Consider the following 24,447-nt stretch of genomic DNA (forward strand, 5'->3'; position numbering starts at 1 on the left):
CCAACTGAGCTTATCAAATGGCAGTGGGTGCCGTATGCAGCACTACAGGAAAAAACATGGACAGATCTGCCTAACACATTTGTGGCATCAGGAGCAATGCTGACCACACCCGCTAAGCTCAGCTCGGACAGGAGCATTACAAGCAGACTGGTTGAACAGTAGGTGCTTGGCCAGTAGCATAGTTCCTGAGGCAGAATAAAGGAAACCTGGCACGTATGTGTTTATAGGTGTGCGTTTGTGAGAGAGTGGGGAAGAGCAGGAGATCATGGAGCTCAGATGGAAAAGTAACATATTTCCCATGCGTTACAATGCAAACATGTATTGCACAGATATTGTAGCTAGTTTTTATCATGGTATTTTATACACATGTAATATATTAAATATGTGCTAGACATTTTGTACAGTATAAAGTTGTTATTTATGGAAAATATATAATTTTCCCCACATGGGAAATAGGACAGTGATACAAAGACAAAATTGTGGAAGCAGAAAGCAGGGCTTGGTCTGAAGAACGATAGGTAAGAGCACAGGCCCCACCCATGGCAGATTTGTCCAGAAAAGTGAGCTGGAGATGTATGGGGGTTTTTCATATTACAAGAGGTAAATTAATCTTAGGGGAAAATGGAATCATTTTGCAACAGGAATACCTTCCTTTTATAAATAGCATTGGGGAATTCAAAACCTCTCAAGCCATGCATCAATCAATGGGGATCTGTAAAAAAAAACAGATCGGAAGGTTTTGTGGATGATCCCAGATTTTTCAGACAAAATGGAAAGAGCGGAAGGGGATGAAAAGCCCAGGATTAGCCAAGAAGCTCATTCGGGGAACCCAGGGAGAAAAACAGAGTCAGAAGTCAGAGCTCGTTGGTAGCAGAGCTGCACAGATATTTATTGAATACAAACAATGGCAAACACAGCAGGCTCACAGAGATTTAAGCTTCCTGAGCGAAGTCCAAATTTCACTATGGGCTATTGTCTTAAGAATACTTTTAGAGGTCCCTGTGGCTTTCAATTGGATATCACTATATCCCCCACCCACCCCACTCCCAATTACTTCTGAGTTAAAAAATAAGACTGAATTTTTTTCTTCTTTCATTAGTAATAAAAATGGCTTGTTTGGACCTTGCCATGTTGGAAAGAATATATTGTGTGTGGGAACCAAAGTGGACTCATGGGTGTATTCATTGGCTCCTGCACATCCTGCTTCCAAAATTACATGGGGTAAACCATGCCACATTCTCTGGACATGGATTCAAGGTTTAAAAGGTGAGCTGGGACAAGCAAAATGAAAAATGGACATTTCAATAGGATAATAGTGAGCAGAGTATTTCAAAGCAAGCACAGCTCTAGCTGGCATCATAAATCATACACTACAGTAAAAGCTGTTAAAATGTCAAAATAAAACATTAAAATAGCTAAGCTAAACTGACACCAGAGACCAAGCCTTCTTCTGAAGTCTCACCAATGGAAACCCCCAAAAGGTAGTTAAAATAATGAACACTATACTTTGAAAACATGGACAGGCCGGGACCATAAATAAAGCGTTCAGGAGCAATATCAGGAGCACAGTATGGAATATATAAAGAAAGTGTGTGTGTGTGTGTGTGTGTGTGCGTTAGTAAAGAAAAAGTATCTATGGAGGTAAAGGGAAGGCGGTAAAAATACAGATTGTACAAGCCGGGTGAAGTGTCATTGGCTGGAGAGGGTCAGGTGATGCAGAATGAAGGAGGATGGGTAGAAATTAGAGTGCGCCCATTCCAGTGACCTCAGACGTCAGCCTAGAATAGACAAAGGGAAAAAGAAAGGGGAAAGGGAAGAGATAAAAACAAACAGCAGGATTAGAAAAGAAAATGAAGATTTTGTGGCATACTCACAAGTCCCCTATCTCCTACTCACTCTTCCCTTTCTGCCAGTGCAACCTGCCAGCTAAAGTGTTCAGCATCAGCCTGGGAGTGACGCCACAGTCAAGACTGCATTTAAAAATGGATTGGGACTCCAGATGGCTGCTTTCCTTGGCACCCCTGCTTTCATTGTTGACCAACATCTCTTAAAAAAGATGCTCAATCTACACAAAGTGCAGTAGAAAGGTGGCCCTTGAGATCTCGTCCAGTGGGGGGGGAGGAGGTTAAAAAAAAAGAGAGATAGAGGTTGGACTCGGGTGATTTTTAGATATAATTCACATAATGAATTGAAGTTTATGGCACTGTGCATACAAGCCTGATATATATGAGCCTGGGCACATGCAAGCCTGATTAGTTGGTGAGGAGGGACCTTGAGCTCACCCAGGCCTGACTGATTGGCTGGGCACACAAAAATCATTTCCTGTCTGGAATTATCAGTGATTATCCTACAGTGCATGAGAACTCATGCACAGATTCTGACAGATAAAATATTTTCCTTCAGCAGCTGCACGTGTACCGTCACAAAGGTCTGCACCCCCCACACCTATGAAGCATTACGAACCTTGGAAATGAACACACACAGACTCCATTGTGAAGCACTGAGGGTTGCTACCCACACAGAACACTTGACATAAGCCCACAACGACATGGAGATGAAAAGTTAAGTCACCTAACAGTACATACCCTCTACTCTTCCTCCGAGGTGCGTACTTTGCCACTATCATATCTCTTGTACAACACAGACCCCACAACCTTAACTCTGCCCCCTGGATGCTAGCCTTCCCGCACCCTCTTTTGCACATGACCCTTTGCCAAACTACCCTCTCACAACACAAACAACTACTGTGCCCAAAAACCTCCACCCACAACTACTAGTGTTGGGGGGGAAATAATCTGGTAAAGAGTATGTGTAGAAGGGCATAAGGGGGGGCAGAATTAAGGTTGTGCTATGTGGCCTGTGATGTACAGATCCATTAAGTGGCTTAACTTTTCATTTCCTTGCTTTTGTGAGTTTGTGTCAGGTGTAGTGTGTTCGTAGCACCCCTAACTGCAACATAACAAAGGGTTTTATATATTAAATTTCCTTTTGGTCTTTTCACGTTGCCATAGATTTTAAAAAGTTGGGAGGAAATGATTTATTAACAATTTTGCTACATCCCAACTCCATCTCTTTCTCTGTGCTATTGGCAGCTGGAATTCAGATTGCCTAATAGTTATTATTAATAACAGCCCCGCCTGCAAAGAAAGGAGAGTTTGTTTAAAGAGGCACTTAAAGTTAAAAGAAAGTTCTATGCCAGCAACTCAGACATGGTTTTCAAATGTGGCTTTGCAGCTAGGGAAGGACAGACATTTCATACGAGACTCTGAGCAGTGTGCTAGTCTCTGCTCAAGGGAGACCCAGGACTTGACCAGCAGAGGTGCTACAGGTCAGAATGCAGGTGCTGTGGCACAGGGGGTTTTGGACAGAAGGGCAGAGGTTGGGACAGGTCAGAATGGAGGTTAGTTGGCACAGCCTCCATTATGGCAAGAACGCTCACACAGACCCTGTTTGCACTATACCTGATCTAGCCAGTGCGATCAGTCCCTCGCCTGAATGAGCACCAAAGTCATGAGGTTACTAAGAGAAAAGCACTCCTTGGGGGGCATTCTTACTGCAGGGTCATCCTGACAGAGTGATGGGGCAGGTGGAAAAACCCGTATCAGAAGGTAAAAAATGTGATGGGTAAATGCTAAAATCCCAGTGACCTATCATGATTGGCAGGCATGATACAGACTCAGCCCTGTGTGGAAAGATTTGATAGTCAATCTAGCTGTATGAACCCCTTCTGCAACTGGTCCCTTTCTAATGTTAATGTGATGCTTTGTTCAAGGGGCTCGTAAATAGAAAACTATCACATTTCCTGTGAGGTCCGGTCCACCCTCCCCATCTCACCACCTGTGCATTTATACTCAGACACAAAAAGTCTGACTAAATCCAACCCCTCCCCTTTTCCTCCTCGAGACCCAGTTACAGCTTGCACTCTGGGATAAACTCAGCCAACCACACCCAATTACAGCCCTCTGAAAAAGCATGTTTTACTCAATGGTCCATACTTGCACGGTCACGTTTGCACAACTAGGCTTTGCTCAGTGCATCCTTGCCCCAGTGAACCATAGACACTGTTATGACTCCAGTTTGGGTCAATGTTGATAGTGAACATTCACCATTAGTTCAGCTACTAATTAGCTTAATGAAATCTTCTGTTTCCAATGTATTGCATGTGTGCTAGTATTAAAAGAAAATAAACAGGCTGTTTCATTTTTTTATTAATTGGTCTAATTTGTTTGAAAGAGGAAGACATTTCTGAGTCTTGGAAACACATAAAAGAGGCACCTGGGACTTAACATTTAGCATTTGTTGTTCTTTATATTTTTGTCATGTGGCCAAAGGGCAGGGGCGGCTCTAGCAATTACGCCGCCCCAAGCAGGGCGGCACGCCGCGGGGGGTGCTCTGGCGGTCGCCGGTCCCGCGGCTCCGGTGGAGCATCCACAGGCACGCCTGTGGGAGGTCCACCGGAGCCTCCTGCCACCCTCCCGGCAACAGGCAGAGCACCCCCCGTGGCATGCCGCCCCAAGCACGCGCTTGGCGCGCTGGGGTCTGGAGCCGGCCCTGCCAAAGGGGCTAAATGAACTGTTTTCAAACTATGCCCTCTCCCCCAGAACAAATAACTTCCCACGCCCTGGCTGAGAACTTGCCATGCTTTTGAGGGAAAATAATATTACAGCCTGATTATAAACTCCTGCCAACAAAGGTACAACTAGAGAGACGTTAACAGTCTCCTTAACTAGAGCAAAACATAAGCTCTGACCCTGAGTTCTAACACTGAGAAAATGGCTGAGTTGTCATTAGGAAGGTTTTCATGGGAGAAAGGCCCAAATCGATGATATAATATTCCCACTCACTTTGAATATCAACAAACAACAAAATTACCAGTGTGTTCACTTCATGCAGTGCCCTGAAACCTAATGAAATCACTCCCATGAAAGTAATGCTTGGAGTATATGTTACTGTCTGAGTTTTGTATGACTTATTCAATTGGCCTCTCTCTTTACAGGGAGGTCATGAGACTGTGGTGGATGAATGTGGCCTTGATTAGCACATCTCACCTGGCGTTGATGAGGTACTGGGCAAGGCTGATGTTAGCTGGGGTTCCTGTGATGGTAATTTGACGTTCCGATGAGCCTTCTGTGGCATTGGCGATTTTGATCTGTGCTCCAGACATCTGTCGAATTTCATTGATTTTGGTCCCTTGGCGTCCGATTATGCAGCCTATTAGCTAAAAAAAAGTATGGAGGGAATTTCTTAAAGCAGATCCTCAGACAGTAACTTGCAGGATGCAAGCATGATCACACGGTGAAGTTCATAGGGGTTGTCAGACAACTCATCATTTCTGCTAAAGGATGTGAGTGACTTTAATGCTCATGAAGGCAAGAGACTAAAAGCACTGGTTTAAGCCATAGGTAATATGAGCAGTTTCCTGCCCAAAGCTCTGCCATTGTAAGTTCATCCTGACCTGCACTAGCCTGGTGCTATTTCAGTCCTTTGGCTCTCTTGAGCAGAGGCTGCTAGTTGTACTGAGATTATGCCAACTAGTGCTGAGGACCAAGATATAGACACAGAGCACTGTGTCACCAAACTCATTTTCAGTTGTGTCCTCAGCTGGTTGGAACGTACCAGAGGTGAAAGGCTACCTATCTGCATTGTTATTTTAGTGTGTGGGAGAGTTACGGAGTTTAAAATAATGAGTTCCTGAACTTCTGCCAAATCACCAAAGACATCATCTGCTTCTGCCTTCTCCTTCTCTTTCTTTTAATAACACTTTGAATAACACTTTGAATCAGCACGAATGGGTCTGTCCTGTCCCTGACACCTTCCTGGGTCAGTCTGCCTCTCCACGTTGAGTCAATCTCATGATAAGCAGATCCTACAGGTCTCGATCTAAACAGGTCTGAAGTGGCCTGAGCTCACAAAGGTGAATGTCAGAGAGAAGGTGGTGGTATTTATTTTTGTGCTAGTGAAAGATAGCAGGTTGACAGCACTAGAGCCTGATGTTCTCTATTCCCAGAGAAGATACATCACAGACATATGCTTCACACGGTTCCTCAGCCCTTTTCTGGAAAGGTCAGCTGTAGGGATGAGAAGGGCGGTCAGGTCTCCATTCCCATGCACTTGATAATGTCTCACATCAGACTGCCCTCAACGGTTAGGTGTTTACAAAAGGAATACCAGTCTACTTGTGACAGCAGTGAGATCACAAACGTCCTCTGCATAGGCCCCCAACGGAGAAATTTATCAACAGTAAGAGGAAAGAATAGATAAACAAAGTGAGGGGGAAAACTGAGAACCAGGAAAGTGAGAGGAGGATTTCTGAATGTTGCTGGGTTATTTTTCAAGAAAATCAAAACACTGCTAGAGTGGGTACTTTAAGGTACATGGAAGTAAGGAAAGTGTGTCTATCTCCAGAGCTTCACCCCTGTGTTCGAAGCAGTCAAAGAGAGCTAACTAACTTTGGGCCTGAGAAGTGGTGGTGAGGTATGCTAAGAAGATTTGCAGTGACCTGTTCACATTAAATATTCAGTTTTTCTGCCTTTCATCAACGGCATTCCCTCTGACATGGTGAATGACATGAGAAACAGACAGAGGGCAAGACTAGGAAACTCAAAATGGTGACACTTTACTTAAGCTCTGCTCACAATCCTGCAGTACCTGAATTTCATTGTTTCAGTGCTGAACATTTTAGCAGAAACAGTTAACAGATGCGCTAAAGATTCATATATCCCTTCATGCGTCAACCACTATTCCAGAAGATGTGTCTATGCCGATGACGGGTTCTGCTTGATAACGATCCAAAGCAGTACACATGTTCGTTTTCATAATCTGAGTCAGATGCCACCAGCAGATGGTTGATTTTCTTTTTTGGTGGTTCAGGTTCTGTAGTTTCTGCATCAGAGTGTTGCTCCTTTAAGACTTCTGAAAGCACGCTCCACACCTCATCCCTCTCAGATTTTGGAAGGCACTTCAGATTCTTAAACCTTAGGTAAAGTGCTGTAGCTATTTTTAGAACTCTCACATTGGTATCTTCTTTGAGTTTTGTCAAATCTGCAGTGAAAGTTCTTGAAACGAACATGTATTGGGCCATCATCTGAGACCACTATAACATGAAATATAGGGCCGAATGCAGGTAAAACAGAGCAGAAGACATACAATTCTCCCCCAAGAAGTTCAGTCACAAATTTAATTAATGCATTTTTTTTTTAGTGAGCATCATCGGCATTGAAGCATGTCCTCTGGAATGGTGGTCAAAGCATGAAGGGGCATAGGAATGTTTAGCATATCTGGCATGTAAATAACTTGCAATGCCGGCTACAAAAGTGCCATGCAAATGCCTGTTCTCACTTTCAGGTGACATTGTAAATAAGAAGCTAGTAGCAGGGAGGAGAGATAGCTCAGTGGTTTAAGCATGGGCTTGCTAAATCCACACCTGTGAGCTCAATCCTTGAGGGGGCTGTCTGGGGATTGGTCCTGCTTTGAGCAGGGGGTTAGACTAGATGGTCTCCTGAGGTCCCTTCCAACCCTGATATTCTATGATTATCGCCTGTAAACATAAACAAGCTTGTTTGTTTAAGTGATTGGAGTAGCCTTGTAGGTGCTAAAAGTTTTACATTGTTTCATTTCTGAGTGCAGTTACATAATGAAAAACAACTCTACATCTGTAAGTTGCACGTTCATGATAAAGTGATTGCACTACAGTACTTGTATGAGGCAAATTGAAAAATACTATTTCTTTTGTTTATCATTTTTACAGTGCAAATAATAATAGTAAGTGGGCACTGTAGACTTTGTATTCTATGTTGAATACAGAATTGAAATCAATATATTTGAAAATGTAGAAAAAATCTAAAAATATTTAATAAATTTCAATTGGTATTCTATTGTTTAATGGTGCAACTACTTTTTTTGAGTTAATTACGTGAGTTAACTGTGATTAACAGACAGCCCTAATATTCATATTTAGGAAGTTAACCTTACAACCATGAGGACTGAACACTTTTTAAAGCTGAAGTGCTGGTACAGTATTTCACTATGTCTCAGCTCCACCTGAACTCTGAATGCAAACACTGAATCATTCATTGACAGCAAAGTTAATTCTAGCCTGCAGGTAGTTCACTGTGCCTGCAGGAAGGGAGATCAGCAGTTGAGGTATCGGTTGCACGGCTTTCCACAGAATGAAAGGATTTTCCTTACAATATAACCCCACCTTGACATTTTGATCTAGTCCTGTATAAAGAATCCAGTACTGGATGCAAATACCAGCTCAACCACAAAGTTCTGAACACAAAGCTTCGATGTGTTATGATGCAGCTTGGAATTTGCAGTATTTGAAGAAAAATGCAAATATCCCCCTCATAGTCACCTGGGAGTGCAGGGTCTGGCTCATTTCCAGCTGAATGGCACTAATACATTTGTCACTAACACCACCCCCATTTTTTCCTATTGGAAATTTGTACTCAAATTCAGAGTCAATTGCCTCAGGTGTAGAGTCCAGTAAGTTCAGAAGTAAGAGACGTCCCCTGTTACTGGGTGGATATGCTGCTGTTCTAAATGTTATCAGTTCTCAGGCCAGGAGTATTTGCTCAAAGCACGTTCAACCCCGGAGCCTCTTCAGGACCAACACCAATAATCGTGCTGAAGATGTCAATAGTGTGTATATTGGCTTGGTAAAATGAGTCTTGATCAATTAATGATGGAACAAAGTTCTCCCACCTCATTCCAGTTAGGACCTGAAGTTAGAATTGAATAGAGCTCCTGGATTTTATCCACGCACAGTTTCCCTCCGTACCCAGCCAAGCTGAAACTGCTCAGCAGAGTCATACAGTTAGAAGAAAACAGGTAGGTCACTTACCACTGGAGTCCTTTCCCCTCCTCAGGAGGATCCTTAGGACAAGTGTCCCACCAGGAGGTGAGGTGACACATTTCCAGTAGTTCTCAATAATAACTCCTACCCCCCTTCCCCAATTTCCTCTCTCTCTCACTCTGTCTGTATGGGGATCAGAAACAGACTGTGATACTGAGTAACCCAATAGACTCTCCAATACAATTCTCAAGAAATATTACTTACAGAGCCTCAGCTAGTGTAAACTGACCTAGCTTCATTGATTTCAACAGGACTTAAGCACAAGCTGAAAGTTAAGCTGGAGCTTATGTCCTTTGCTGACTTGGGGTCAAAGTAGACAACAAAGTTGTTATAGGGAAACTTATCTATTTAAAAATATGCTTATCTTAAAGATTAAGAAATCAGATTTTACCTTATACCAAATTTTAAGACTCAATTTTCCAAATGGGCCCAACGAGGGCCTCTAAGATTTGCACTCCCTGCAGAGGTGAAAGTGGGCTGGCACGGGCCGGTACGGCGTACCAGTAAGAAGTACCCGCTGGTAAAGCCAGGGCAGCGCTTTAACGTCACTGCCCCTTTTGCCCCTCCCCCCTCCTACAAGGCTGCTCCTAATGTCACATGCAGTATGATTCCAGCAAACCAACATGGAAACCTGGGAATAAGACATGTTAGTCTACTGGGCAGACAACTCTCTAACTCAGGGGTGGGCAAACTTTTTGGCCTGAGGGCCACATCTGGGTATGGAAATTGTATGGTGGGCCATAAATGCTCACGGAATGGGGGTTGGGGTGCAGGAGCAGGTGAGGGGGAGGACTCCAGCTGGAGGTGCAGGCTCTGGGGTGGGGCTAAAGATGCAGGATTTGGGTATAGGGGGGTCCTTCAGGCTGGGACCAAGGAGTTCGGAGGGTGGGAGGGAGATCAGGGCTGGAGCAGGGGATTGGGGCACGGGGGAGGTTGAGCTCTGGGTTGGGGTGCGGGCCTTGGGGTGAGGCCAGAAATGAGGAGTTTAGGGTGTGGGAGGGGACTCTGGACTGGGGCAGAGGGTTAGGGTGTGGGACTAGGATCATGGCTGGGGCAGGAGGTTGAGGCATGGGAGGAGGTCAGGGGTGCAGGCTCCGGGCGGCGCTTGCATGTTGCAGCTCCTGGGAACAGCGACATGTCCCCGCTTCAGCTCCTATGTGGAGGTGTGGCCAGGCTGTTCTGCACACTGCTCCATTAGCAGGTGCCGCCCCTGCAGTTCCCAGCCACTTTAAGCCACCGCCGTAGTCAGGTGTGTGTTTTAATATGGCTAAATGTAAATGTGTAAATCTAGGAACAAAGAATGTAGGACACACTTTCAGGATGAGAGACTATCCTGGGAAGCAGAGACTCTGAAAAGGATATGGGGGTCATAATAGATAATCAGCTGAACATGAGCTTCCAATGTGATGCTGTGGCCAAAAGGACTAATGCAATCCTTGGATGCATAAACAGGGGACTCTCGAGTAGGAGTAGAGAGGATACTTTACCTCTGTATTGGCACTGGGGCAACCACTGCTGCCATACTGTGTCCCGTTCTGGTGCCCACAATTCAACAAGGCTGATGATAAATTGGAGTGGATTTAGAGAAGAGCCACAAGAATGATGAAAATTTAAGAAACCTTCTTTTTAGTGACAAATTTCAGGAGCTCAATCTAGTTAGCTTAACAAAGAGAAGGTTAAGGGGTGACTTGATCACAGTCTACAAGTATCTACACGGGGGGAAATATTTAATAATGGGCTCTTCAATCTAGCAGAGAAAAGGTCTAACACGATCCAATGGCTGGAAGTTGAAGCCAGACAAATTCAGACTGCAAATAAAGCACAAAGTTTTGACTGGTGATAATTAACCATTGGAACAACTTACCAAGGATCGTGGTGGATTCTCTGTCACAGGCCATTTTAAAATCAAGATCGACTGTTTTTCTCAAGGTCTGTCCTAGGAATTATATTGGGGAAGTTCTCTGGCCTGTGCTATACACAAGGTCAGACTAGATGATAATAACAGTCCCTTCTGGCCTTGGAATCTATGACCTTAAAGGTGTTCTGCTCCTCCAACATATTTGTCAAGAACATTGAAGCTTCTGTCTCACTCCTGACTGGAGACAGATGCTAGATATCCAAAAGAAATGCAGGATTGGCTTGATCTACATGTGCTAGAGGAACAAAGAACCCTAATTCAGAGACCAAGTTTCAGGGCTGATATTTTAAGCTTGTGAAGTTGAAGTGTGCATGAAAAAGGTCTTTTGCATATGTGGCTGCAAAGTGTAGCTTGCTTTCATATTAGAAGAGTTATCAGCTAGCCATGAAGCACCAAGGACAATGGTGTTTCTTTCATTCAGGTCTGGTATATTAAACGCTTTTGCAGAAACCCAGGAGGTGATGGGGAGTGTTTGTGGACTGCTTCTGGACTCTCTCTTCTGCCACAACTCAAGATTTCCTGTGGTGTTTGCCTGAAAAGAATCAAATTGAGATGGAAGCCTCCTGATTTAGAGATTTCAAAATGTTTTGATTTTAAAATCATGTTTTGATAAGCAGAGCAGTTCTGAAACTAACCTTCTAGGATCAAAGAAAATACTTCACAGCCTGGCACTCCCTTGACTCTCCCCACCCTGCCTAACACAGTTGACAAGGAACGCCCATGAGTGTATTGAATCATCATTAGTCAACCAAACCCTAGGGCATGGATCCTTTGACTTCTGGCCCTGATTTCTTCTGTAATACAAGGAAAGCTATTCTACATCTGCTAAAAAGAGTTGTCAGGCTATTTGCCTTACGATATGGAAGGGCATGTGAGCCCTTTTTCTCCAGGAGAAGATAAATTAGGGGATTTGAAAGCTTTCAAAACAGACTTCTCAATTTTCTTGGTCAAAATTATTTTGGTCACCAAGAGGTAAAGACAAAAAGATATTTTAGCATCCTGGATGAGAAAGCAGCTGTAGATATTCAGCATGCCGTCAATGTCTGACAAAAGCTGTGTGAGAACAAGTTTAGTTTCTAGTGATTGCAAGTCCCAAGTCATTGAAGTAATATATAGTAGTTTGTACATCACCTTCACAGAGAGCAATAATTTATCAGAGACTAAATCCTTCTGCAAATAGTTGCTCCAGTCTTCACAAAAATGCTTTAAGAATCTCTACATTCACGTTTCCAATACCGAGATGACCCAACTATCTGAACCTTTGGGAATCAAGGCACAGGAAAGCACCTAACTGCCCAAGAGGATTTTTCTAAGAACATAAGAATGACCATACTGGGTCCATCTGGCTCAGTATCCTGTCTTCTGACAGTGGCCAATGCCAGGTGCTTCAGAGGGAATGAACAAAATAGGAAATTATTGGGTGATCTATTCCCTGTCATCCAGTCCCAGCTTCTGGCAGTTAGAGGTTTAGGGACATCCAGAGCATGGGGTTACGTCCCTGACCATTTTGGCTAATAGCCATCGATGGACCCATCCTCCATGAACTTATCCAGTTCTTTTTTTAACCCAGTTATCTGGCCTTCACAACATCCCCTGACAATTAGTTCCATAGGTTGACTGTGCGTTGTGTGAAGTACTGCCTTATGTTAGTGTTAATCCCTCTGCCTATTAATTTAATTTGTGTGTTATGTGAAGAGGTAAATAACATTTCCCTATTCACTTCCTCCCCAGAGTTCACGATTTTGTAGACTTTGACCATATCCCTCCTTAGCTGTCTCTTTTCTAAGATTAAAAAGACTCAGATGGTTTATTTCCCCTTATAGGGAAGCTGTTCCATACCCCATAATCATTTTGTTGCTCTTCTCTGTACCTTTTCCATTTCAAATGTATCCTTTCTTAGATGGTGTGACCAGAAGTATACAATATTCAAGGGGTGGGCGCACCATAGATTTATATAGTGGCATTATGATAGTATCTGTCTTATCTATCCTTTTCCTAGCTTTTTTGACTGCCGCTGCACACTGAGTGGATGTTTTCAGAGAATGATCAACAAGGACTTCAAGATCTTTTTCTTGAGTGGTAACAACTAATTTAGACCCCGTCACTTTATATGTATAATTGGAATTATGTTTTCCAATGTGCATTACTTTGCACTTATCAACATTGAATTTCATGTGCCATTTTATTGCCTAGTCACTAGTTTTATCAGATCCCTTTGTAACTCTTCACAGTCTGCTTTGGACTTCACTATCTAGAATAATTTTGTATCACCTGCAAATTTGCCACATCACTCTTTGCCTCTTCTTCCAGAGGTGAACCAGAGGAATAGAGTAGGTTGGAAAGTGTCCTGTGACTAGCTATGTCATCTATGCTAGCCTCCAGCCTACTCATAGCGGAAGCTTGCCAAGGTGCAAAAGGCTTTGAGAATTTTCAGCTTCCCTGACCCTGGGCCGCCTGGGGACCAAAATGCCCTAGACGGCATGTAGAGCAGCCTCAGGGCTGCTTTAAAATATGCTGTCTCCAGTGGACGTACAGAAACCAGTGTGACAATCCAGGATCAATGAAGTGCCATGTGCTCTGTCTCTTTCATCCCTGTCCCTAACACTCTTCAACTTTTCGGGTGGGAGGAGCCAGTAGCATAGAGCTGGCTATGCCCATGCAGCTCCACCTGAGAATTCCCCTTGGAATCCTTAGATTTTCCATTGGGACAGCTTTGTGCCTCAGCCGGGGCTGAGTCTAGCCCTTAAATGCTTCATTTCTGTCAATATTTGAGCATGTGAGTTTGACATTTACTTTCTACTAACATACCAGTAACACTCTACAGCTCAGATGCTGTCAGAACAACCATGGGTGCGTGCACTCATAGGCAATCTGCATGAATATTTACAAAAATATACATTCTATTTCCCTGCACCTGCTGAGGAACTTCCATCGTCTCATACTCTTCCTTCACACACCTGCCAATTTTTTCCTAAATTAAGATTTCCCTTGCTCTGTACAATCAAGATTAAATTATAGTTAATCCCTTTCCAGATCTTCGTACAATAAATTAAACATATTGAACTGGCACTCAGCAGAGAGAACAAGGATTGAGTGGGCAGCTACATCACAGAGGTCCACATGGCCAAGGCGCATGGGTGGGACAATGGAAAGAGTCAACTCCTGATGTACTGGTCATGAAATATTAGACGACTTCATTCTCTAGAGCTGTCAACCAGGCATATTTCATGAGCATTAAATTCACTTTAAAGAAAAGACATAGTCATAGATTTTAAACTAGCAAAGACAAAAAAAAGGGGAGAGCCAGATTGACCCATTCTTAACGTTCTTTGTTTTTTTCTGTGCATTAAGTCTAGTAATCATATTGAATGCTTTGACACACCACTGTCAAACCACATGGCTGGGCTCAATGAACTGGCTGCTATAAACCTATGTAACTGATTTATTTGTAGCTTTCATATATATCCTGGTACAGAGAGCGGTCAAAGGTACTATACTCACATCATTGGGAATGGTGAGTTCATGAGTACTGGCCGGGGGACTGGCATCCAAACCTGAGCATATGCAAGGGAAAATGATTATAGCTTGCAGAGAAAGCGCTGTGTATTGCCTGGTATTTTACCAAAACAGCAGACACTACAAATGTTCCATACTCCTTCAGGGTCAGGAGGGTAAGCGGACAACACATTCTGGTATAATGACAAGGAACAAAAGTACTACCAACACTCCTGCAACTGGTTACCACTGTTCTTCTGGGACCCCGAAACCTCCGAGTTGGTTCTCATTAGGAGGTTCACAGCTTCCCGTCTAAAAGCCAGTGACTGTAGGTGCCTTCCCATCACTTTGTCTTCCTTCCAAGAAACAAGGAGGAAGAGCTACTGCCAGCTGGTCCATGCTTCCTTTCCTTTATTTTAACACTCGAACAATCCCTAGATTACTGTAAACCACTGTGCAAAATGACAGACCCACCTGGGAAATGCTGAAATAGATTAAGCAAGCAACATTCTGTATTGCTTGAAGTCTGCCAATGAGAAATAAGAGATGCATTTTGTGTGGGGAAGTCTGTAAGTAAGTACTGGATAGTGAGAAATCACATGGCCCATAGCATATTAGAGGTAGTAAATGCCTTGTAGGATGAATGCTTTATCATCATGGTGATGACATAAAGGGGTAAGTAGTAGATACACTACAAACCTCTCTGATCACATGATACAGCAGAATATGCATAAGGAAACAGTCATGGAGAGGAGGTACAACATAGATCAAGAATGGTCTTTGTTAGGACATGTGGCAGAGCTACATCACATGATATCATATTTCTGCATGTCCTTCTGGCAGCAGTGCTCACCAGTGGTTTACGAATGATACTGAAAGTGGAATACTGTGTCACAATGCATCAGATAGTACAGGCTGAGAGTGGAAGTTCTTCATGTGTACTTGTCTGTGTTCTGCAATGCAACTCTGGGAGTCCAAGCACCACAGATTTACACTCATCAATGAATCAAAGACACAAAATATGAAACATGAACTGACTAACTGAATTCAATACCCATTGTACTCTTCCACCATAGGAAAAGCAAGACATCCAGTTTTAGAGCCTGCATCATTGTTTAACCAGATAGAAACACGCGGTATCTAGTGATCGATATGTCTAGAGACATATTTCCTTTCAGTTTCCCTAAAGAGATAAAGAACACTTCCATTAAGATGGAAAGTGGAGGAGTCAGGGGACAAATCTCTGCAGCTTGAAATGTAATCAATCAGCATTTCCTAATGTTCTCAGTACAGGACCAAGCATATGTCACCAGTAGTTTCTCTAAATAAACATCTTCACTCATTGCTTAAATAGTGACATTCATATCCCTATTTGCAGCACTGGGAGAGTGAAGCTTTCTGGTAGCCAATGTGAATTAAGTTACTCACAAAAACTTTAATCATTATATAGAATAAACTACCAGAGAAGGAATTTAAGGCAAAGAATATAAATGAGTTCAAGAGACACCAAGATTTGTGTCTGGAGAAATAGGGGATTAAGAGCGTGAAGAAAAAGCACACGGAATATAGGATTAAAATGAAACAAAAGAACAGGCAGGTATGTTGAGGCCAGATGGCTTTCACTGTTGCTAAACTGCCTCTTGTTTTATCATTTCTCCCAATTAACAGCGATTAATCCAATTACTTACAGTGTCACTATGAAAAAACACAGCAGCATTATTGAACTCTATCATGCAAGTCACAAAATGAAATTACCCCAGAATTGCTGCTGCATGTCCTGTGGTATTTTGAAGTTGCTCCAAAAGGAATATATAAACAATACAAGTAATGATCTAGCATCACTATCCTTCAGTTCCACCAACGTTTTCTGTACTGCTAAAGAGAATTCCCCATCTAATTTTGCTGATAACAACAGAGTACATTTAGAAAAGGAATGAACCAATCATAGATGCTGGAACTAAGGGTCTGGGAGGGGGGGAGGTGTTGCCACACCACACCACCTGGCTTGAAGTGGTTTCCATTATATCCAGGGTTTACAGTTTGGTTCAATGGCTCTCAGCACGCCCACTATACAAATTGTTCCACCACCCCTGGAACCAACAAGCTACACTTCTGTTGGTATCATTGTGTTTTAAGAATTCAAAACAGAACAACCATAGTTTACAGTATTAAGTCCATAACAAAAATTGATGTTGCATTAATAATACAATGAAGAGTGAATATATGGAAAATTTCTTAAAAGAAATGTGATGTGTTGCCATTTTCCTTAGCATGCCAGAGTTGACATGATGCAAAGTACTTCTCACCAAGACTGAAATCTATGAACATATTGGAAAATAAAGCTTTACGTTTAAATAAGCATTTCGGAGACTACTCCTGGAAATAACTCTGTCAAATTGCTTTGCTTTGCTAGAAGATATAGCACTTCCCATATATTACTGAATTTAGCCTCGCGACCACCCCAGGAGGCCAGGTAAGTGTTGTACCCATCCCCCAGAAGAAGAAACTGAAGGAAGGGTAAGGCCACAATTTTCAAACTTGGCTGCTCGAGGTTAGATACCGAAGGGTCCAGATTTTCAGAACTGATGAGCTCTCACTAGTCCCAGAAATTTCCAAGGGATTTGTTAAGAACCTCTCAGAATCTGGGCACTTATTTAAATATCTAACTATAGATTTAGTTGCCTAATCTTAGGCCCCCAAGTTTGAGTATTTTGGCTGAAATGACTAGTCTAAGGACACGAGACGGGAGGGGGAGAGCTGGGAGTACAAGCCAGGTCTTCCAATTGCCAATCACATGCCTTACCACAGGAACACCCACCCTGCCATGCAGCCCTCTGTTGTGGGCACAAAGCAGCATTAGCCCTTGGCTGGGACACCAGTGCAAGAGACTGTCACCACGAGCTCTCCCCTGGGTTTAATATTGGTTTTACAGCAGAGTAAGGACTTTACTGGTCAGCAGTAGGCTCCTAAATGCCCAGACTTAGTGAAAAGCACTTCTCCCCAGGCAGGCTTGCAGAGTAACCCACTCACTGAAATAGACGCAGCCTTCTTTTACATTACTCCATATTGTCACTAATACTCCCTTTCTGGGTTAACAAATCCACCCCCACAGTGTTAATGGGAAGGGCAAATCATAGAGGCAAAATAATAGCTGATCCAACCAATACTCAAATGGGACTGGAGCCTCTGCTCAAGTCTGGACAAATTCCCTCCTCTCCACCATTCCATCTTCCCCTTGCTCCCAGTTCTGATCCAATCCTGACCCCATGGATCCCTCTTCACAATGCCTATCTAGAACCTACTCCTCATTCACTCTGATGCTCTCCATCCTCTCCCACACTGAACATTGTACGGTCCAGTAGGTCTTCTGGCTTCCTTGCTGGGTGCCACCCTAACTATCACATCCCATGGGCTGGAGTCTGGGGTGTCCCTGTTACTTGCACCTTAGAGTGCACCACACAGCAGTGATGGAAAATCCCAGAGTGCATGACCTTGAACTCTCTCGGGGTTCTCACATGCATTATGAGGTTCAATTTAGTAACCGTTGGAATTCCACAGGAGACATTTTCTAAATCGATATGTTACACAGTTACAAAATTTATAGTGGGGGCGAGGCGAGGGGATGCTATGTCAGTATCCACGTCTGTCATGGAAGCCGTGGAAGTCACGGATTCCGCAATTTTCCGTGACCTCTGTGACTTCTTCAGGGGCCAGTGTGGCCGACCCCAGGGCTGCCCAAGCAGCTGGCAATGGGGCCAGCTGCTCAGGTGGCCCCTGGGACAGCCACACCAGCCACTGCTGGAGCGGCCCGGGGCACAGCCACACCAGCTCCTTCTCCAGCAGCCCCAGGCAGCGGTCCCCCATCAGCCAGTCGGCTGGAGCAGCCACAGTTCGTTGGCCTGGACAGCTGGTGCCACTGGCCCCGGATGCCCCCCGCAATGGAATCCCTCCCCCAATCCCACCCCCCAGACACCCTCCAAGAAGTGAGCCCAGCGCAATACTCCCCTGCCCCCCCAAGATTTAATCACAGGCATTTTTAACATAAGTCATGGACAGGTCACGGGCCGTAAATTTTTGTTTATTTCCTGTGACCTGTCCATGACTTTTACTAAAAATACCTGTGACTATACGTAAGGCTACGATTTAAACATAAGGCGAGATCTTCAGCTGACATAAATAGACATGACTCCATTGGTTTCATTGGAGCTAAGCTGATTTACATGGGCTGAGGATATAGCCCATAAAATATACCCATACTGCTTTAACAAAATGTACTTCCATTCCCCAACAAGAGATATTATAGTACAATAAGATCCCAAAAATTCCTTTCATTGGCATGAAGAATAAAATATTCACTGGAAAATACATTAACTTATTAGCACTAGGCCATATTATGAAATGATTATTTTGCAAATGTATGTTTAAATTATTTTGCAAATGTATGTTTAAATTAAAGGTATTTTATGTTATGTGAATGTCAATAATATTTTCAAGTGGTTAATTTCTTCTATCATTTACTCTCAAGTGCTAAAGACACCCTGTTCTGACTGCATTTAAGATCTAAACAATCATTATTATTAAAGAAAGTCTATGCTGGCATGTGTTAGCTTCTTAGCCAATTGTCATCGCAGAAAATTTGAAATAGGAATTTATCAAAAATGACAACTTTACTCAGATACATTAATGCATTGCATAGCTTAGAAAGCTATCTTACTTTGGATGGATTAATAAAGCTACACTAACAGAGCAATGCTGTCTCATGCCTCCCATGCGTATTCTTCTGTTATCCCATGGAGAACTTTATAAAAATCAAATACAATAATGTAGGTCATAATTCTGTTATTTTCTTGACCATGCATAATTCCCATTAGCGTGAATGATACACACATATGAAGAGACTATATTAGTGGACTATTGAAGTACAGTACAGTATGGGCAAATTTATTCACTTCCTTGGACATACTGTAGAAGGAAAATGGCAGGTATGTCCTACGCCATCAGTTCTTGCCCATTGGAAGTCGCACTGTCTTGTCAACACAATAAGACAATTTATGTATCACTACAGCAACGATAGGGTCCTATTCAAGAAATATCGCAACAGAAGCCTACTAATTTCCCTGTAGCTTTTATTTTACCTGATGATTGGCCCATCAGATTTTGAGCTTCTTCGGAGGAATGTAAGGGCAGCTTTTCTCCTGAAGAGCAAAGAAGAAACAGATTTAATGCTTTTGCCTTCAAGGAGATAAGCAATGTCACTTCATCTAGGAAGCTCAAAATATGATGGACAAAATGGCAGAAAAGGAATTTCCAGTTGGCATTTTGACCATCAAGTGAAATGAAGGTATTTTAAGTATTTTAATTCCCTACTCTATAGCTGCCACCCTAGTTCACAATGAAAAATTTAAACTGTATTATCAATTCTGCTAGCAAAGTTTGAGACATATAGCCCTAACTAGAGTGCTGGGGGTCCTCCATTGTAGCATACTTCTTCAAAGGCCTCCTTCACCAGAGGACAGGATTTCCCCCTAAAACTATGATTAATTCCCACCACTTCCCATGAAGCAGAAAACAAAGAGGCTTCATGTATGGTACGTTTCTGTCGACATTCTACTGCTACTTTGTGCATATGAAGAGAGCATCCTGGACAGTGATTGAGATCAATAGGAAGAGCTGAAAGGAATTTACACAACCTTTACAGACTTTTGAATCTGCAGACAATGCTCAACAAATGAAGCACTGTCAGAGTGCATGGATGTCTCCCAAAGGACATACCAGCCAATGGCAGTGAATACCCACTCCTCTGTGCTAGAAAGGGCCCACAAGCGTTAGTTTTATCCCAAGGTTGATTAACCTCTATTCAAGCTAGAAAAGCAGGAAGCAGGTAAACATGGCTTCCCAAGAGAAGACTGCACAAGCACAATTACAGTGAACTGAGCCATAAGGAAAAGCACTTTGAAATACTAATCTTTGTTAACTTTTCACCATTGACATTTGCAACTTCACTTTACTTGTCCTATTTATTTCCATTAAATAAAACAAGCTTAGAAAGAGAGAGAAACTCTACAGGTAAGAAGAGAAGGAAATCTGTAAAGGGCATCTGGGTACGTACCAGGGAAAGCGGGGGTGGTCTGTCCAAGGGGAGTAAAGGGGGTTTGCTGCATAGCCAACTGGTGGAGCTTGGTCAACTGCTGAGGGGTAGGAGGGACATTAGAACTAAGAAGGTTATTGTTATAGAATACAACAAGTCACACCAAAAAAATTAAGAACAAAATTATAATAAAAAAACCAAAGCAGGACGCCATGTTAAGACATGGCAAACACGACATTAACAGAAGGACTTGGCCTGGGTAGATACAGTAAAGCCCAAATCTTTAGCAGAAGTGCTTGATCAGGGTCTGAAGTACGATACCAGCAGCAAGCCCAGTTTTGGTCTCTAACTGAAATCATTTAACTTTGTCAGTGCAGATCTCTCCTGATCCTGCCAGCCCACAGATAGCGCCACGTGCCCTGACGGAACAGGGAGCTGTCCAAGCAAGTAGAAGGGTGTCAAAGCAAAGCAATTCCAGCTGCAACTTGGCTGATCAGACTTAGTAACTCACTGCTGCTAGCTGAGAATAGCTGTAAAAAATATCTGAGCAGTGTCAAATATGCTGCCAGGTCCATAACAATCAAATTCCAATATTTTAAAAGCACGGCTAGTTCCTGGGATAGCTCTCAGAAATGTACAGTCATTGGCCATTTTGGTTCATTACCCACTGGATGTTCCCCTTGCTTGACTTAGATGCTGCACATCTAAAGGAAAATGTATCTAGCTGCCAAACCAATTGTAGCTCGTGAAGCAGTCGCTTTTTCAAGACAAACCACCCAGCAGTTGGCAAAACATGGGCTTCAGCCAAAGCAGGTAAGTATTTCAGAGCCTGTATATCCCTTGTTGTGCTCGGAGTCTTTTCCTGGCCCCTTAAAAAGAGACCTCGGAAGAATGATGTGTTTGCAATACATTTTGTGCTCTGCTTTATTGCTTCAAATTTAAGAAAATTGAAGAGACAGAAATTCCATCCTGATGAGGACCCCTTTGAGATTTTGCTGTGTATGCAGGAAGGAGTGCCCTGTATCACTCCCCCTTCAATAATCTTCTAGAGCTTGGGTGGCCTGGGAAGTTTAACAGAATCACAGACATCAGAAATGGAAAAGCCCTCTTAGATCAATGAGTCCAGTCCCCCGCAGGTAAGTGGGGAAGCGGTCATTTAAATTTGCATGTGAAACAACATCCTAAAGGTACTGGCTCCTGCAGCACATCTGAGGGAGGGAGTGCAGGGGAGTCTGACATCAGCAGTGGTGAGGGTGAAGCACTGGAGGCAGAAGAAAACAGGTGGGAAAGCGGAGAGGAGTTTTGAAAATGGTATCTATCAGTCAGTTACCAGAGAGCTGACAAGTAAGAACATCAGAAGCATTTGGCATGCAAAGTGTCAACTTTTAAACAAACTAGTGGAAAAGAGTATCATAGAATCATAGAATATCAGGGTTGGAAGGGACCTCAGGAGGTCATCTAGTCCAACCCCCTGCTCAAAGCAGGATCAATCCCTCACTAAATCACCCCAGCCAGGGCTTTGTCAAGCCTGACCTTAAAAACCTCTAAGGAAGGAGATTCCACCACCTCCCTAGGTAACCCATTCCAGTGCTTCACCACCCTCCTAGTGAAAAAGTTTTTCCTAATATCCAACCGAAACCTCCCCCACTGCAACTTGAGACCATTACTCCTTATTCTGTCATCTGCTACCACTGAGAACAGTCTAGATCCATCCTCTTTGGCACCTCCTTTCAGGTAGTTGAAAACAGCTACCAAATCCCCCCCACTCTTCTCTTCTGCAGACTAAATAAGCCCAGTTCCCCCGGCCTCTCCTCATAAATCATGTGCTCCAACCCCCCTAATCATTTTTGTTGCCCTCCGCTGGACTCTCTCCAATTTATCCACATCCTTCTTGTAGTGTGGTGCCAAAACTGGACACAATACTCCAGATGAGGCCTCACCAGTGCTGAGTAGAGGGGAATGATCACATCCCTCGATCTGCTGGCAATGCCCCTACTTATACAGTCCAAAATGCCGTTAGCCTTCTCGGCAACAAGGGCACACTGTTGACTCATATCCAGCTTCTCAACAACTGTAACCCCCAGGTCCTTTTCTGCAGAACGGCTGCCTAGACATTCAGTCCCCAGTCTGTAACAGTGAATGGGATTCTTCCGTCCTAAGTGCAGGACTCTGCACTTGTCCTTGTTGAACCTCATCGGATTTCTTTTGACCCAATCATCTAATTTGTCTAGGTCCCTCTGTATCCTATCCCTACCCTCCAGCGTATCTACCACTCCTCCCAGTTTAGTGTCATCTGCAAACTTGCTGAGAGTGCAGTCCACGCCATCCTCCAGATCATTAATGAAGATATTGAACAAAACCTGCCCCAGGAACGACCCCTGGGGCACTCCACTTGATACTGACTGCCAACTAGACATGGAGCCATTGATCACTACCCGTTGAGCCCGACGAACTAGCCAGCTTTCTTTCCACCTTATAGTCCATTCATCCAGCTCATACTTCTTTAACTTGCTGGCAAGAATACTGTGGGAGACCGTATCAAATGCTTTGCTAAAGTTAAGGAATAATAGGCCAGATTCCAACCAACCCAAGAGGGTGAGCTTGCATCAGGTGTTCTACTGCAACAACAGACATGAAGTATCAGCTTTTAAACTCTCTCAAGACTTTACTGATCGAGGGGGCACAGTGTCATGTCGGTGCACACAGAGTTTTGTGTATAAGTCCCAATGAATCAAAATGAGAATAACTCCTAATGTCACATGCAGTATGATTCCAGCAAAGCAACATGGAAACCTGGGAATAAGACATGTTAGTCTACTGGGCAGACAACTGTCTAACTCAAGGGTGGGCAAACTTTTTGGCCTGAGGGCCACATCTGGGTATAGAAATTGTATGGTGGGCCACGTATGCTCACGAAATGGGGGTTGGGGTGCAGGAGCAGGTGAGGGGGAGGACTCCTGCTGGAGGTGCGGGCTCTGGGGTGGGGCTGGGGATGCAGGATTTGGGTATAGGAGAGTCCTCCAGGCTGGGACCAAGGAGTTCGGAGGGTGGGAGAGAGATCAGGGCTGGAGCAGGGGATTGGGGTGTGGGGGAGGGGTGCGGGCCTTGGGGTGAGGCCAGAAATGAGGAGTTCAGGGTGTGGGAGTGGGAGCCGGGCTGGGGCAGGGGGTTAGGGTGCGGGAGTGGGATCATGGCTGGGGCAGGGGGTTGGGGCATGGGAGGAGGTCAGGGGTGCAGGCTCCGGGCGGCGCTTGCATGTTGCAGCTCCTGGGAACAGCGACATGTCCCTGTTTCAGCTCCTATGTGGAGGTGTGGCCAGGCTGTTCTGCACGCTGCTCCGTCCGCAGGTGCCGCCCCTGCAGTTCCCATTAGCCGCAGTTCCCGGCCAATGGGAGCTGTGGGGATGGCGCTTGGGGCGGAGGCAGCACACGCAGCCCTCTGGCTGCCCCTAAGCATACGAACCAGAGGGGGAACATGCTGCTGCTTCTGGGAGCCTCGCCTGCGCGCGTGGAGCAGCCTCCAACCCCACTCCCTGGCTGGAGTGTGGGAGCAGGGCAAGCCCCAGACCCCGCTTCCCAGCAGGAGCTCAAGGGCCGGATTGTCACCCCTGCTCTAAATGAAACAAAAAAAGAACAGGATTATTTTCCAAAAAACAGACCTTATCCTGCCTTACACTAAAATGGAGACCAAACAATCTCTTGGGGTTCATTTTCAATGGTTCTTTACCCCTTTACTTTCCTCTTTTAAAATTAGCATCTCCATGCTGAAGCCTCTCATCGCTGCCGTCCAAGAACAGCTGCTGTGCAGCACCTTACAAGAGCAGTTTCCTCACTGCCCCCATTACCAGACTAGCTTTCCCATCCTTCCTGCCCTGAACGACAACTCCTGCCCACTGCTACTGGGGCTGTGAAATGGAAACCGGAGTAAAGCCAACCAGATTGCTCATTGCCCTGAGCATTCCCAACTACATCAGTGTGAAGAGATGATGTTTTGCCCAGTGGAATGACTTCGGGAGCCACAGGCCACTCATCGGAGCTGCTCAGGGCCAGGGAAAACAGTGAAACCCTTTCTGTTTCTGTTATTGAATGG

At 44.1% G+C, this 24,447-nt stretch overlaps 1 protein-coding gene across 2 annotated transcripts in view; it reads right to left on the reverse strand.

The window, feature by feature from the left end:
- Window positions 1-1,115: 1,115 nt before the first annotated feature.
- Window positions 1,116-24,447, reverse strand: part of PCBP3 (poly(rC) binding protein 3) — a 129,973-nt gene continuing 106,641 nt past the window's right edge. For both annotated transcript variants that reach the window (XM_045032699.1, XM_045032698.1), the window contains 5 exons: window positions 20,380-20,455; window positions 19,406-19,465; window positions 14,277-14,329; window positions 5,049-5,218; window positions 1,116-1,778 (listed from right to left, as the gene is read on the reverse strand). In XM_045032699.1, coding sequence (XP_044888634.1) covers window positions 1,742-1,778; window positions 5,049-5,218; window positions 14,277-14,329; window positions 19,406-19,465; window positions 20,380-20,455 — 396 coding nt within the window. In that variant the 3' untranslated portion in view covers window positions 1,116-1,741. The remainder of the gene's footprint in view (window positions 1,779-5,048; window positions 5,219-14,276; window positions 14,330-19,405; window positions 19,466-20,379; window positions 20,456-24,447) is intronic.

Source organism: Mauremys mutica, chromosome 10 (assembly GCF_020497125.1).
Source record: "Mauremys mutica isolate MM-2020 ecotype Southern chromosome 10, ASM2049712v1, whole genome shotgun sequence".
In the NCBI taxonomy this organism is placed as follows: Eukaryota; Metazoa; Chordata; order Testudines; family Geoemydidae; genus Mauremys; species Mauremys mutica.